The 13066-nt window shown below is 50.0% G+C and overlaps 1 protein-coding gene across 1 annotated transcript in view; it reads right to left on the bottom strand.

Moving 5' to 3' along the window:
- LOC139686399 (dual specificity protein phosphatase 4-like) overlaps window positions 1–13066 on the bottom strand; it is a 280627-nt gene that overhangs the window by 59761 nt on the left and 207800 nt on the right. The window contains exon 3 of the mRNA XM_071583592.1: window positions 3110–3928. Within this exon, the coding sequence (XP_071439693.1) occupies window positions 3110–3928 (819 nt within the window). The remainder of the gene's footprint in view (window positions 1–3109; window positions 3929–13066) is intronic.

Raw genomic sequence — 13066 nt, 5'->3', positions numbered from 1 at the left:
ATACGCAACCCTAACTTTTGACAAGACAGAAAATATAATATGATCTGTGAAAAAACACGCAAACCTAAACCGAAATCTTCGCACGCACTCCCGCGTAACACTAAATGTTAAAAACGCTTAATAACTTCGCGGTTGCGAGCGATGATAGAGAGAAGGGAGAGGCAAGTGAGAGAGAGAGAGAGAGAGGAGGAACCCCTCCAGGCAGTAGTAAACTAATTTAGACCGAAATCTTTTAAGTCTCCCGCTCGCCACTACTAGGAAGGGCGAGCGAGGGAAGCTTCTCTCTCATTCTTGCTCACGCATCGTAAAAAATGACACTCACGACGCGTCCGTTCCGAGAAAAGGCGATGGAGAACCCTTGCGAGACCTTGGGTAAGGGTTTTGAACTGACCGTCGGAATGAGCCCGAGAGGGAATGGGAGAGGGAAGGTGCGTGGCGAAGCGGGTCCGTAGAGTGGACTGCGGAGGGTTGAATGGAGTCCAACGGCGAAGAGGGGAAGGGGGGAAGCAAGAGGGATGGGGTGGTTTTTCCACGAAGAGGAAGAATCAGCAGCAACAACCATCTCCGCTGCTCCTCCCTCGACAACCCCGTGACGGGCGGATTCACCTCCAAAAACCGGGGCAGCGCTTGAGACGAGGGTTGCACGGGACGGGGGAGGGACCTCTGAGACGATGGAAATGGGATCCAACGAGAGAGGCAAGGGGCCGAAAGAAGGAAGCAGATGTCCGTGAGAGGTCCACTGAAACATCCCTCCCGAAATACAAAACCCCCGGGGAATGTCGTACCCCAGGCAACGCTGGCTGAACATATTTTTAAGCACCGCTTTCAAAAGCGATCAAAGCACTCGAGAGCTCAGGGTCACGAATATATATTCTGCAGCGACACAAAATCATCCGTCTTCGACGCATCGCATTTAGAGAAGGCCTCACAGCTTTTTGAAACGCGAACCTCCCACTCGCTAGGAGAAATTTGGAGGGGTTGGGAAATGTCCGAAATTTATTCGAAAACAAAAATTTGGTGAATAAAGTCTTTCGCGCGGAAATCTGCACAACTGTTTGCCACAGTGAAATAAAGTAATTTAAGAGTAGAGAGTACAGTTACAATAATGTTGGAAGAATATAATTATGACCGAAGTAGCCTCTATCAATTTCACCCCCGCAGAGGGGAACCTACCATCAAGTCATTTGACTTCGGACAGGGTACGGCGAATGCAGTTAAAACCAAACAGACCATAATAAGTCCAATAGCAACTTAATAGACAGGTCAAAATGATCAGAGCTATTAGATAGAGCAGGAAAAACTCATTACCTGGCAGGAGAAAAACAAAAATACTTGCGAACCCTGACGGAAATTTCAAGAAGCTTCTGAGATCATATCGGTCATGCTACCGGAAGACGCAAACAGAAAGGTGAAGGGCCTTTGTAAAAGGAGTTCGTATTCTTTCAGCGACGTCAAGAATGGGATCGTTTGAGAGTAGACCGGGAGGGAGGAGGAGGAGCGGGGAGGAATAAGAGTTAAACAAAAAAATAGAGCGCGGAAAGACAAGTGAGTGGCAAGATGCGGTCAGCACTAACGACGGAATTCGGGGGTAGTGAAGACGAGGACTGCTCGAGGAAAATAGTAAGACGGACGAAAACAAAACTGCAGATTCTGAAATTTGTGTCTTGGTCACGCGAACTCAAAATCGCTGTCTCACACCTTGACAGAATTCCCTCAAAATTAAATTCCATGAGAAAGTGAAGGAAACCTTGATGTGATGCCAACTGACCGCTGGTCGGTTCCAATACGTCGTGGCGGACTTTGTCCCAAGTATAAACTGAGCGCTGCGAACGACAGATTGACCTTAATTCTATTCTAAGTGAATTTAAATAATCCCTATGATTATCCAAAGTCCAAAATCAGAGCAAACTCCGATTTAAACTTCATAGAACATTAGGGGGAAACCCGAGTCACGAACAGGATCAAAATAATAACAAGGTCGGTCGGCCTCATTCACCAACTTCATTCACTCGAAATTGGCGCATACGAACTAACTTCAGACTTCCCAATGCCATACAGGCATCGCCCATGCTCTGCAAATATCGGCACATCACGAAATGCCTCCGAGAACGGAGATGGGACGCAAACCAAATACGAACCTGCCCCCCTATTACAGTCCATTGCGAGAAAATGGAAGTGACGGACGATTTTCCCAACTTGATGGCCTGGAAGGCTTTAACGTACGGTCGCGTGAGGGAAGCGAAAGGAACGAACGAACGAGGGCCGGATTTGCGTGTCCACGAACTCCGGTCCGTCATATCTTGATCGCAGTCCAAAACAAAACGATAAACGATCGAAAGAAAATAATATCTCAAAAATAGGGTTATATCGACCCGGATCATTATTTCTTACCGAGGAAAAATATCGAAAAGAGCACGGAATGAGCGGACAAAAGAATGGTTTCCCCTCCGCGACCCACATTAGAGTTAACATCCAAGAACGTAGAAGATGAATGAAATTCGTGACTGAACCTCTGTTCTCTCTCTCTCTTTCCCAGTGCTTGTCTGGCGGTGAGTCATACAGCCCTCTTGACGGTGTTCAACGGATAAAATTAGGCAATGAAATGCGGCAAAGTGACGAATGCGGTAGTTTTTCCCCAAGACAAAGGCGCAGACAAGCTTCCCACCTATTTACGCCAAGCAATCCGAATTAAATCTTAGCTAAGGTACAATTTAGCATCGAAAAATCCATAACGACCAACAACTCCGCTGGCCTCTGACGAGTGGTGACTGTACTATCAGGATTTTACTCGATCACTTGGTACTTGCACGCGAGGGAAATTGCTTTTTTCTTAAATGCCAAGGCGAGACTGAACGAAAATAATGCTGTCCCATGGAAAACTTAACGCTCAACTACGGCATGAATTCCATAGTTCATTTGAAGTCAATTACATCGGAAAAAAATCTAGAATCCAGACCGAATGAATGTCTTAAATACAAGAAGAGAAGCAGAAGAGCACGCATTGAAAAATAAAACAGGAGTCTCTAAAAAAATATGAAAAACGAAAAATCTCCTCTAGGGTGAAATGCTGAAAGGACAAAAATAATTGGAACAAGGACCGTGTACTCACCAATAAACTGGAAGGCCTTCTCGAAGTACTGCTTCAGATTCTGCTGACCGGAGTCCGTGGCCGGGAGCCGCAAGTAAGTGATCCCACTACCCTGGTGGAACCCTGGCAGGTGCGCCGTCACGTTGAGGACCCGCGTGACCCCGAGGGAGCGCAGCAGGTGGAGGTCGGCGGCGTCCCGCTCGTTGCCGAGGTAGAGGAAGGGCAGCACCCTGGTGGCGGGCGCCCGATGGATGTTGGAGGCCAGGCAGCCGCCGTCGTCCATGCCACCCTCATGGTCGCTGCACCCGTCGTTGTCCTCATCTTCGTCGTCCTCATCGTCCTCGTCCTCATCCGAGGACCTGCAGCAGCCGCCGGGGCATGTGGAAGGCACGTCCGGGGAGGAAGGCGTCGCCGGGGTCGCCTTGGACCGCCTCCTCGCCCGGGGCCGTCTCCGGTGTCCGCCGTTGGGCCTGCTCGCGCTCATGTACCCCGCGTCCTCATCCTCATCTTCGTCCTCATCGTCCTCCTCGGCGGAGGGCGTTATGGAGGAACTGGAGGACGAGGAGGACGTCGAGAATGCAGAGGAGGAGGACGAGGAGGAGGCTGGCCTCATGCAGTGGTCCGAGGGATCGTGGTGGTGGTGATGGTGGTGGTGCCTGGACGGGGGGCCGGGTGGGCGAGGCGGCCGGGCGCAGCAGCCCCCGCTTCCGGTGGGGATAGCCGCGGAGGGCGGGGCGGGGAGTCGCGGGGACGCTTCCGGCGAGGATGCGCTGTTGGGGCAAGGCAAGAGGGCGTCCTCGCAGAACTCCCTGTGTCTTCTGTGGAACTCTTTGTGTCCACCTGCAAATAGAGACGAAGATATTCAACTGTTATTAATTGCCCGCTTTAAATGGTAACTCGCATATCCCATCGCTATGCCACATGGAAATTCCTGACATAGACGAATGCCATAGAAACTCGAATCCTTCCGTGAAATCAGTAAAAATCAATATCAAATTCGAAGCGTCCGACGTCGCGAAAATGAACGAAATCACACGACGTTCCCATTTTTCACAAAAATAAGTAAAACGTAGAGAGTTCATTTCAGCCATAGCTGACAGTCAACTTTTTCAGGCTGTAAAAAGCGCTACAGTGCGACGCAGGACTACCTCATGAGCACAAGCCATGACGATAAGTATTCGAATCGGAATGAATTAAATGGAAAATCTTCGACATTTGATATTAAATTCCAAAACCGCACGTCACGAGCTGTCGAAAGGGATTTATTATACATCCTCAGTCGACGCCACAAATAGCTTCGATTTCCAAGATATTCGCATTTTCTAACCCAACCGACATGTGCCAGGGACTACTACCGTCCTATCAAGTGATCCTTTAGGATTGGGGGAAGGGCGTAGGGATCACGGAAACGAGTAAACACTAGAGAGAGATTGCTTCACACCTCAGCCATCCATCCCTATGCTGCTACATTAACCGCAGGCAATGAAGTATCTCCATCCCCGCGGATTAAATTCATCACGGCGAGCGACACGAAAATTTCTCCGTCCACTCCCGAGGAGAATATTCACCCGCTCCCTCCTCAAGGACTCGAGAAACCACGCAGCCCGAGACCGATGACGGCTGTCACCGTCGCCACGGCAACCCCCAGGGAGTTAAGGAAACAAACGAGACGAGAATTGCATTGTACATCATCCTCCTGAAACACGATCGGCATAGCAACTTTCACGACCTCCCTCCCCACCTCATCGACAGAGATCCACCGAGTATTCATTTCGGGGAATTGAGCCGTTCTGGGTAATTTCCTAGTTTTGGTCAACCTTGATGCAAAACGTGGCAAGCCATGGTAATGCGATCCGCTTTGAGGAATACTAAAAATAAAGAAAACTGAACCTCTATGCATACAAACAGATGCTGAAGAATGTGATCCTCGGCGAGAACTTCTTTTGAAGTAAGGGAAAACAAAAAGGCTGAAACGTTATCAGCGGCACATGTCCACTCTACCAACCGCTGAAAGGTGCAAAAACTCAAGAACTCGCGTCGCAAGCTTTCCTCCTACAGGGAAAGACGAGATCCAACCGGAAATGAACTTGCCTAGTAACCAATAACTCAACTCCGCAAAACGAAGTAAAGTTTGCCGCTAACATAGCTGTGTGAAATTTTGCGGAGACATCCATGATGCTTCTTCCAGTACTCGGTTGCGTAACGACGGAGAAAACAGCGGGTGGTGGTGGTATAACGTTCATCACACGAGACCCACAAGCACCACTCCATCGATCTCGCATGTGTCTTGCGAGAGAAAAAAATCTTAAGGAAACGATCCTTCAGTAAAAGGATTTCTGGAGATCCCGAGGCACCGCACGTGACAAACTCCCTCCCAACACACAGATTATTACCCATTAGGGATTAATAGGTACTTTTATTCTCTCGACGAAACCCCGTATTTGCAAAACGTTCCTTCCGATTCATGGGGGAAGTAATGGAACTCAATTGGTTAATTCGAGAACACGATCCTCCCTGTAACACCAAAGAGTATTACACTTCGCATGAGACCTACAAATGAAGAGTGAAGAGCGATTATTCGGAACTCCGGAAACGGAGTCGATCCTAAATAATATTTATAACGAGCAGGTACATACTATGTGAACTGAGATAACAAACCCCTCTGCGACGTGGAACTGAGGCGACTGAAAAATATCTTTTTAACCCTTTCGTGAGAACCCCTCGCGAGTACACCAACCCTTCACTTCTCAACCCTGTCGTGACGAAACGGCGGGACTTCATAAGTCTGAAAAGTACAAGTCCAATCCATTACCGAGAATGCATTCCCGACCGCTGGTACCAAGAAAACGGCAAGGGTTGGGGTGGAGGGAGAAATAAGAAGGGCATAAAGAAATACAGCAAGAAAACCGGTCAATGCCCAAAGACCTTTTATTTTTTCACCCCCCCTCCAATCCCGGATCCCCGCCCCCCTGATTGCAGTGCATGTACGCGTAGATGGTACACAAGAGACGACCGAAGGCTCACTGGAAGGGGGGGAGGTGTTGGTGGTGGTGTACTCTTGGGATGGGGTAGGGCTTGCGAGGAGAGAAGAGGGGTATATTGGGGCATTGGTAGCTTCGGAGGAGGGGTCCGAAAGGCGAGAGGAGGGGGAAGGGAGGGCGGCGGGAGTAGGACGTGCCAAAACTGTTAGTAACCACTCTATTAAGAGCGGCAAAGATGTGAAAATACACCCCACGGTGCGCCGCGGCGGAGACGAGCGCGTGTATTTGTGTGTATGCTTGTGTGCGAAAGTGTGTGTGTCGGTTTTGGGGTCGCGAAAGAGGAGGAGGAGGGTGCAGGCAGGAGGGAGGTGGGGAAAATAGGATAGGAGGGAGGGGGGAGAGAGAGGTGTAGAGGAGAGTGTATAGTGTATCTGCCTTCCTTCCGGTTGTCCGCGGTGACTCACCGATTGCGCCGTGAAAGGGGAGTGAAGGATACGGGGGAGGGGCGGGGAGAAGGGGAGTGAGTTTGAGGTCGACGAGGAGAGCGAGCGGACAACATCATGGCCGTCTGTCTCCTCCTCCGCTCAAACTCAACCCCCTCAACCCCCCCCCCTCAACACCAAAGACAACCTACCCTCCTCCTCCCATACCCACCCACTACGTCCGCCCTCTACCACGTATTCGTCTCCGCTCCAAAATGCTCGTAGGTCCTTCCCTTCCTAGCTACCCACCCTAGCGCCGACAAACCCTAAAAACGCCCCCTTCCGCGCGGGAACAGGGGGGAAGGGGTCGGGAGTGAACCCTAATTTTCGCCTCTACGACACACACCCAAGGAGAGAAGGCCGCTTCCTCCCCGGAAGTGGGAGGGGGCTAGGGCGGAAGGTCAAAAACCGGAAGGAGGGCATTAATAACTGCAAAACCACACTTTCGAAAATGTGGACAAAAGACGACTCGAACAATCGACGTAAAACGAAAGATTGGGAGGGTTGCGAGGGGCTACGGACGTCGGGCCTCAGGACTCAAGTAACGTATTTTTTCAAGGTTTCCCAGTCGGCGCGGTCAAGAATTTTAACCGAACCGTCGTCACACCAGAGTGAGTCCCCATGAGGAATCTTTAAGAACTAACGAAAACTTAGGAGAGATAAGAATTAAACATTGCTATGAACTACAACGAGAAGCAGGACATTTGAATAATGCTGGAGAATAATTGACGCAGAAACATTATTTCAACAATCCCCCGGAAAAGACATTTTTCACGCCAAGATAATTCAGATTATCGCGACGGAGAATTTGAAAAATAATTTCACCGCATTAAATCGATGACGAAAAAACAAAAGCCCTAAAACGAAAAAAACAAAAAACCAACGTTAAACATAAGATAATTGTTCGACCACAATCATCGTCGACTACTACCGCTTAGAGGCGAAATAACTACAGGGTGTGGAGCACACGATCGCTAGAGTAACGTATGAAGGAATGCACTGACGGAATATATGACGTTGATTAAAGATCGGTGCGCAGTAAGCGAACGAATGAAGCAGATGGAAAAAGGGAGCAAAAACACTTCGGTGCTTATTATTTCGAGCAGTGATATGCGGAGAATGGAAAAACACTGGAAAATCACACCGTACCGAATCAAAACAAGACGGAGAAGGAACGAGGCTGAAGGCCAAAACGTGAAAACATTTTCATAGGCATATCCTTTTGCGCTTCCAAGAGAGAAGAGAGCGCGTGGGATTATCGCCGCCTCGCATCAAGCCAAAGCCCGCTCACTCCCTCCCCCCCTCTCACTCCATTGCGGCTTCCTCCGCGCAAAATGCTCCACTTTTCGTAAAAAAAAGAAAGGAGGAGAGAGAGACGACGCCGTTCCCGCCTTCGCTTCCGCCCATTCTCCCTCCCGCGCCCCCTTGGAAATCAACATCCTCACTCACATTATCTTTCCTTGGCATAAACTCTCGTCCTTCCGTCCCTTTAAAAACCAAAGACCCACCGCCCTCAAAAGCCGTCCATTTAAGGAGGTTTCTCCTGAATTATTTTATTCCCCCACCTCAGCCCCTCTTCTTCCGTCGAGTCGAATCAGACCATTCCCCTTCGCGAGATCCCGTTCCCACCCCCCTTCCTTCCCCAAACTCCCACCTAAAAACAGGAGTCCCCCAGGGAGAATTTTATCAGATTTAGCAGCCAGATCACAAGTAGGGGACGAGAAAAGGTAAAACCATGAGAAGGAAAGGAAAATAATTGAGATCACAAAAACCTTTTTAATCTTACTCAGTCGATAAACAACGTAACTCTAGTTTTCACGAATTTTTACTGAACATTCGGAGCGCAACAGGGAAATCTTTCCGTGAATCCACTGAGAACTAATTCGAAGGGGAATTTTTCAGACGGAATGCAGTCTACTGGACCTCCATTCAAGTGTGGAGCATCCATTCATCATCTGCGAGAATTTGTGTGTACCCACAAAATATAATTACAGAGCTAATGAAATATAAAGATGAGCTCGCATGGACAAATACATTTACCGTGGAAAGGGTCCATTCCGAACATTGCAGAGCCTCCAGTTTAGTTGGGGGGAACTAGAGGTATGAGCAACATCGAACTAATTACTAACCACAGGTTAAGACGTGGAGAACACAGGGGGGAGTCTTCGGAATGTCCAGGCGAGATTGGCAATGTCACAATTGCCCAGACAATAACATGATGGGACGCCTTGAGATGATGCTACGGATAAATCTCTCCGCATAACGTCAACATAATGCGAACGACGACCCCCTCAGGTTTCGCCATGCCATCATTAATGCTCGGGCGTATCGGTTGCCCTGGCGACCGGAATAACATCTGCACCGCGTGCTCTCGAAACCCAAGTACCCCCCGAGAGCTCCACCCCCCCCCCACCTGTTGAGCCCTGCGACCGAGACTGAAAAACGAGGGAAGACAGGAAAGTGAAGAGGATGGGGTAGGGGTGCGAAGGAGGGGTTGAGGTGTATTATTGGTGGAACAGGAGGTTGGGTCGGGGATGGAAGGGGGAGGAGAGAACTCGAAGGGTCCAGGTGGATGGGTAGACGGGGTGGGGAAATCATTCCTTTCATGCGTGCTGGCTGGCGGGGACGGAGATGGGGGTTGGGTGAGAGGGCCGCGATTCGATGCAGGTCGTCTGGGGACTTCCAGGAAGACCCCTAACATGACCCGATCTCCCCGGGCGATGCGGCCGGCGTCGAGAGGAGACGAAAGAGAGGGGAACCGAGGAAGTCTCTCGGAAGAGGAGCAGAAGCGAACGGGCGTCTCCCTCTCTCTCTCTCCTCTGCCTTTTTTAAAAATCCCCCACCAGACTCTCGGGGGAGAGAAGGGGGTGGGGCAGTGAGATGGCGAACAAAAAATAGGCTTCCGCCACCACCGTCGTCCATCGAAGGCCCAACCCTTTGGGAATTTTGGCAGCCCCGGGGACCCCCGAACTCCTGAACCGCCAGAGAGCACGTCCCATCGACGCAAGCGAAGCGTCAAGGAACTGGTGAGAGAGAGGAGGGGTGGAGAGGGAGGATGAGGAGACGGTGAGGGGAAAGGATTGCGCGGGGCGAAGAGGGGCGTGACACGCCAAAAAGGCTTTGAACTCTGTGAATTTGGCAACGCCGCGCGGAGGGCTCCACGCCGATGCGTGGTCGCGATGGACGGAGCTTGCCGTTAAAATAAAAAAAATCGTTGGAAGAATTAAAAAAAAAGTTTATATAAAACGCTAGGCTATCAAACTCCGCGTAAGATTTTCGCCACCCGCCCACGCATTCCTACGAGACTGACGTGGAGTGCCGAAGGGGAAAAAATAGGCCGCTTACGAAGCCAGTCGCTTCATAATTATAAATAACAAAGAATAAAACACACGGCCTCTTAAGGAAAGACTCCGAGGAAGAACAACAATGTAGTCTGGAAACCAATCCCATGGATCTGGATTAAAATTTGACGACTAAGAGGGGAACACGTGTTTTTTGGGATTCGCCAAGGATGCATACCTGAAGCGATTTCCTTCGGAAATGCCTTTGTCTTGCACTCAAGTGTCCATACCAGAGCCTTTCGATACACTTTAAACCATTCGATCATTAGGAAGTTGATTGCTACATCATGCGGAACGTCACGGTGCTAAGCTTGGAGGATGGACGACGACGTTTACGAAGAATTTTGACAACGATGCATGCCATTTCACTCTTTGGTAATATAACGTAAATCAATGGAACAGTTGGATTGGCATGGAGTCTCGAGAATAATCCTCTCTCTATGCTGTGGGTTTTAACTCAACTAAATTGCGCGAGAGGTTGAAAGTTACATGAATTGTTTGTCTCACCGTAAAAGTCGGGGAGACGTTCAACCATGGCCACGATGAGTTCTATGTCACAAAATACAATTCCACGTCAACTCAAATCTCTCTAGCTATCATGACTCTCGTAGACGCATTAATTATTTTTCTAATTCACCGTCTGTCCTCTCACACAAATGCTGCCTAAGTACAAACGAAGGACATCAACAAGAATGCGTCAGCAACAATCATCCAGGTAATGACGAAAATCTATTTAAACTCCACATTTACTTTACACGTCACTGGACTTTTAATTCCCACTTTCTACTACTATCCACCACCCCCTACACGCGCGCCAGAAAGGAGACAAGGAGGCAACAATATTCGCCGACGCGGACCGTCTAAGAGAGGAGTGAGGGTCTTGGATCCCAATTACCCAAGCCCTCCTGCCCCTTCGCACCACCTCCCCACCTCATTTTCGTCCAACGCCACTCACCCTCTGGCAATCTTCCCTTGAATAAAATTAATCTCGCGCCATAAATTCCGTTTTTTCGTACCCTCTCCACCCCACCTTCCGTCCGCAGTAAACCCTGTTCATCACGAGAAGTGGAGCGAGGAACGAAGCGAGACGCCGACGCTGTCGCTGGCCAACGGCCTGCCCCGCAGCGTCGAAGACGAAGTAGAATAAGAATACGGAGCACAAGGGCGAGCGGGAGGGACGCAGAGAAAGACATTAAGGGGAATTCCATTTAGCGTCCGTCATTCCCGGAGCTCTCCCGTGAATTTCTCCAATTAGGCGGCGGGGATCCGAGAGACGACCCTTGCCAGGCCTGCGACATCTTCTCCCTGCATCCAAACCGCTCACCGCTGTGCTGCCTCTTCCCTCAGCTCTCCTCTCTCACGGGCAAACACCGAAATATATAGAAATGTGGTCGTATATAACCTCCCACTCACCCAACCTAGTCGCTCTAAATCTCGCCGCGCCGGGGTGAATAACACAGCCAATCTCCCTTTTTATTCATACACTACCTCCGGCACCCTCTCCCCCCCCCCTTCCATCCCGACGACCCTCTTGAGGAGGTGGGAGCGGACAGCAGGCTGGGTCGACTGCCGGGAAATGATAATAATAACGAACGAGGAAAACGAATTACGAGACCGAAGTGAAGGCGAAAGATCGGCGTCTGCTTCCTCCGACCGTGTGTGTGTGTTGCTGCTAATTTAATCCTACGCGGGGGTCGTAACGGCGCGGCAGGTGGTCGCTTACTCACGTCCGTAATCACGGTAATGCGCTCCGGAGTACTTTCTCCCAGGCGCACGCTCGGTACTCCGGAACAAGTGCCGGCACATGCGTACGCCACTCACGGGGGTCCCGCGAACGGAAACGAAATCTACGCCCTGATGGAACAACGGCGGCGGGCAGTGCGAATTAATGCACGTAAACCTACTCCATCTTGGCGAAAACGTCAAATCGCGTTAAAATAGGCGAGAGACAAAAAATGCAATTCCCGATCGGGATTTTTATATCTTCGCGAGATATATTGACGCTTTTTTCCGGCAGAAGCTTCGGTGACTAGGTGCATTTACATCTTGAAAAACAAATAGTAATTCGTCTATTTACGGTTGAGGTGGCAACATTGCAATGCCGAAATAAAACCGTGCCAAACCACATCCAAAACTCATCATCCGCCAACTAGATGATGATTCTCTTCCGAAGCGAATGAGGTCGTCAACACGGAACACGCACCTTGACTGAATGACATTTTTCCGAGCGGGTTTTGTGAATCGGCCACCTTCGTCACGAAAGCCGTCCGTGTTTACCTCGGCCGACATAGGAAATCACTCCAAAAAAATTAAAACCTTCTTGAAAAGAATTCCGGAGAGGTTATGAAGGACACTCTCTTGAATCCTATTACCCTGTGGCCACCCTGCCTCAACTTCCATCTCCTCTTCCTCTTTTCCTCCCTGCAACGCAGCTGTGAAGCCCACGGAAAAATCCGCACCCATTTCGCAAGGATGCTAGGAGGGCTCGCGTTATAGAAAGCAGATGTTTTCGAACACTGATCCTCTCGCATCCGCTCACAACCCTCTTCCCCCCCTTGCCATCAAACCCGAAGAGGATGACCGAGGAGTAGTGCAAGCAAAGCGCCATTCTCGGCCGCTGCGGCCACGTCATCTCGACAGCTCCCGGACGAGGACAGCGGCCAAACAACACGCGCTCGGTCGCGAAGGCGTCCTCTCTCTCACGCACGAGCGACGGAGGGAGCGCGGTCGCCTCACATGGCCCTTACTCACACACACACACCAGGGATTCCGCCGGAGAGGTGAACGGCGCCGGGTCATAAGGGGGGAAGGGGATACGCTCCTCATTGCTTCAACATCTTCAGGACGCCGGCCGTTTCCAGGCGGAACACACCTTACAATTCAACTTTTCATTAATAACCCCTAGTGCCCTCTCCCAATGCAAATACTTAACACCTTACATAGAAACATGACACTCTACAAGACACCGCCAGGGGGTGCGTGGCAGGGGGTGATTACCTACCAGACTACTATTGACGAAAATTACTACCCCCCATCTCGGTCGGATAACATTAATCTAATCCCTTACCGTTCGTGGAAATAATAATTTTTTAAAATCTATCTGTTCCACACTTGAATCTTTCCATTTCACACACATGATCTATCGCACCGCAGTACGATGGAGCTAATAATTTT

Source organism: Hetaerina americana, unplaced genomic scaffold (assembly GCF_022747635.1).
Source record: "Hetaerina americana unplaced genomic scaffold, ioHetAmer1.1.p SCAF_14, whole genome shotgun sequence".
Lineage (NCBI taxonomy): Eukaryota > Metazoa > Arthropoda > Insecta > Odonata > Calopterygidae > Hetaerina > Hetaerina americana.
Note: the sequence above shows the minus strand (reverse complement) of the source record. Positions and strands in the feature narration are given on the sequence as shown.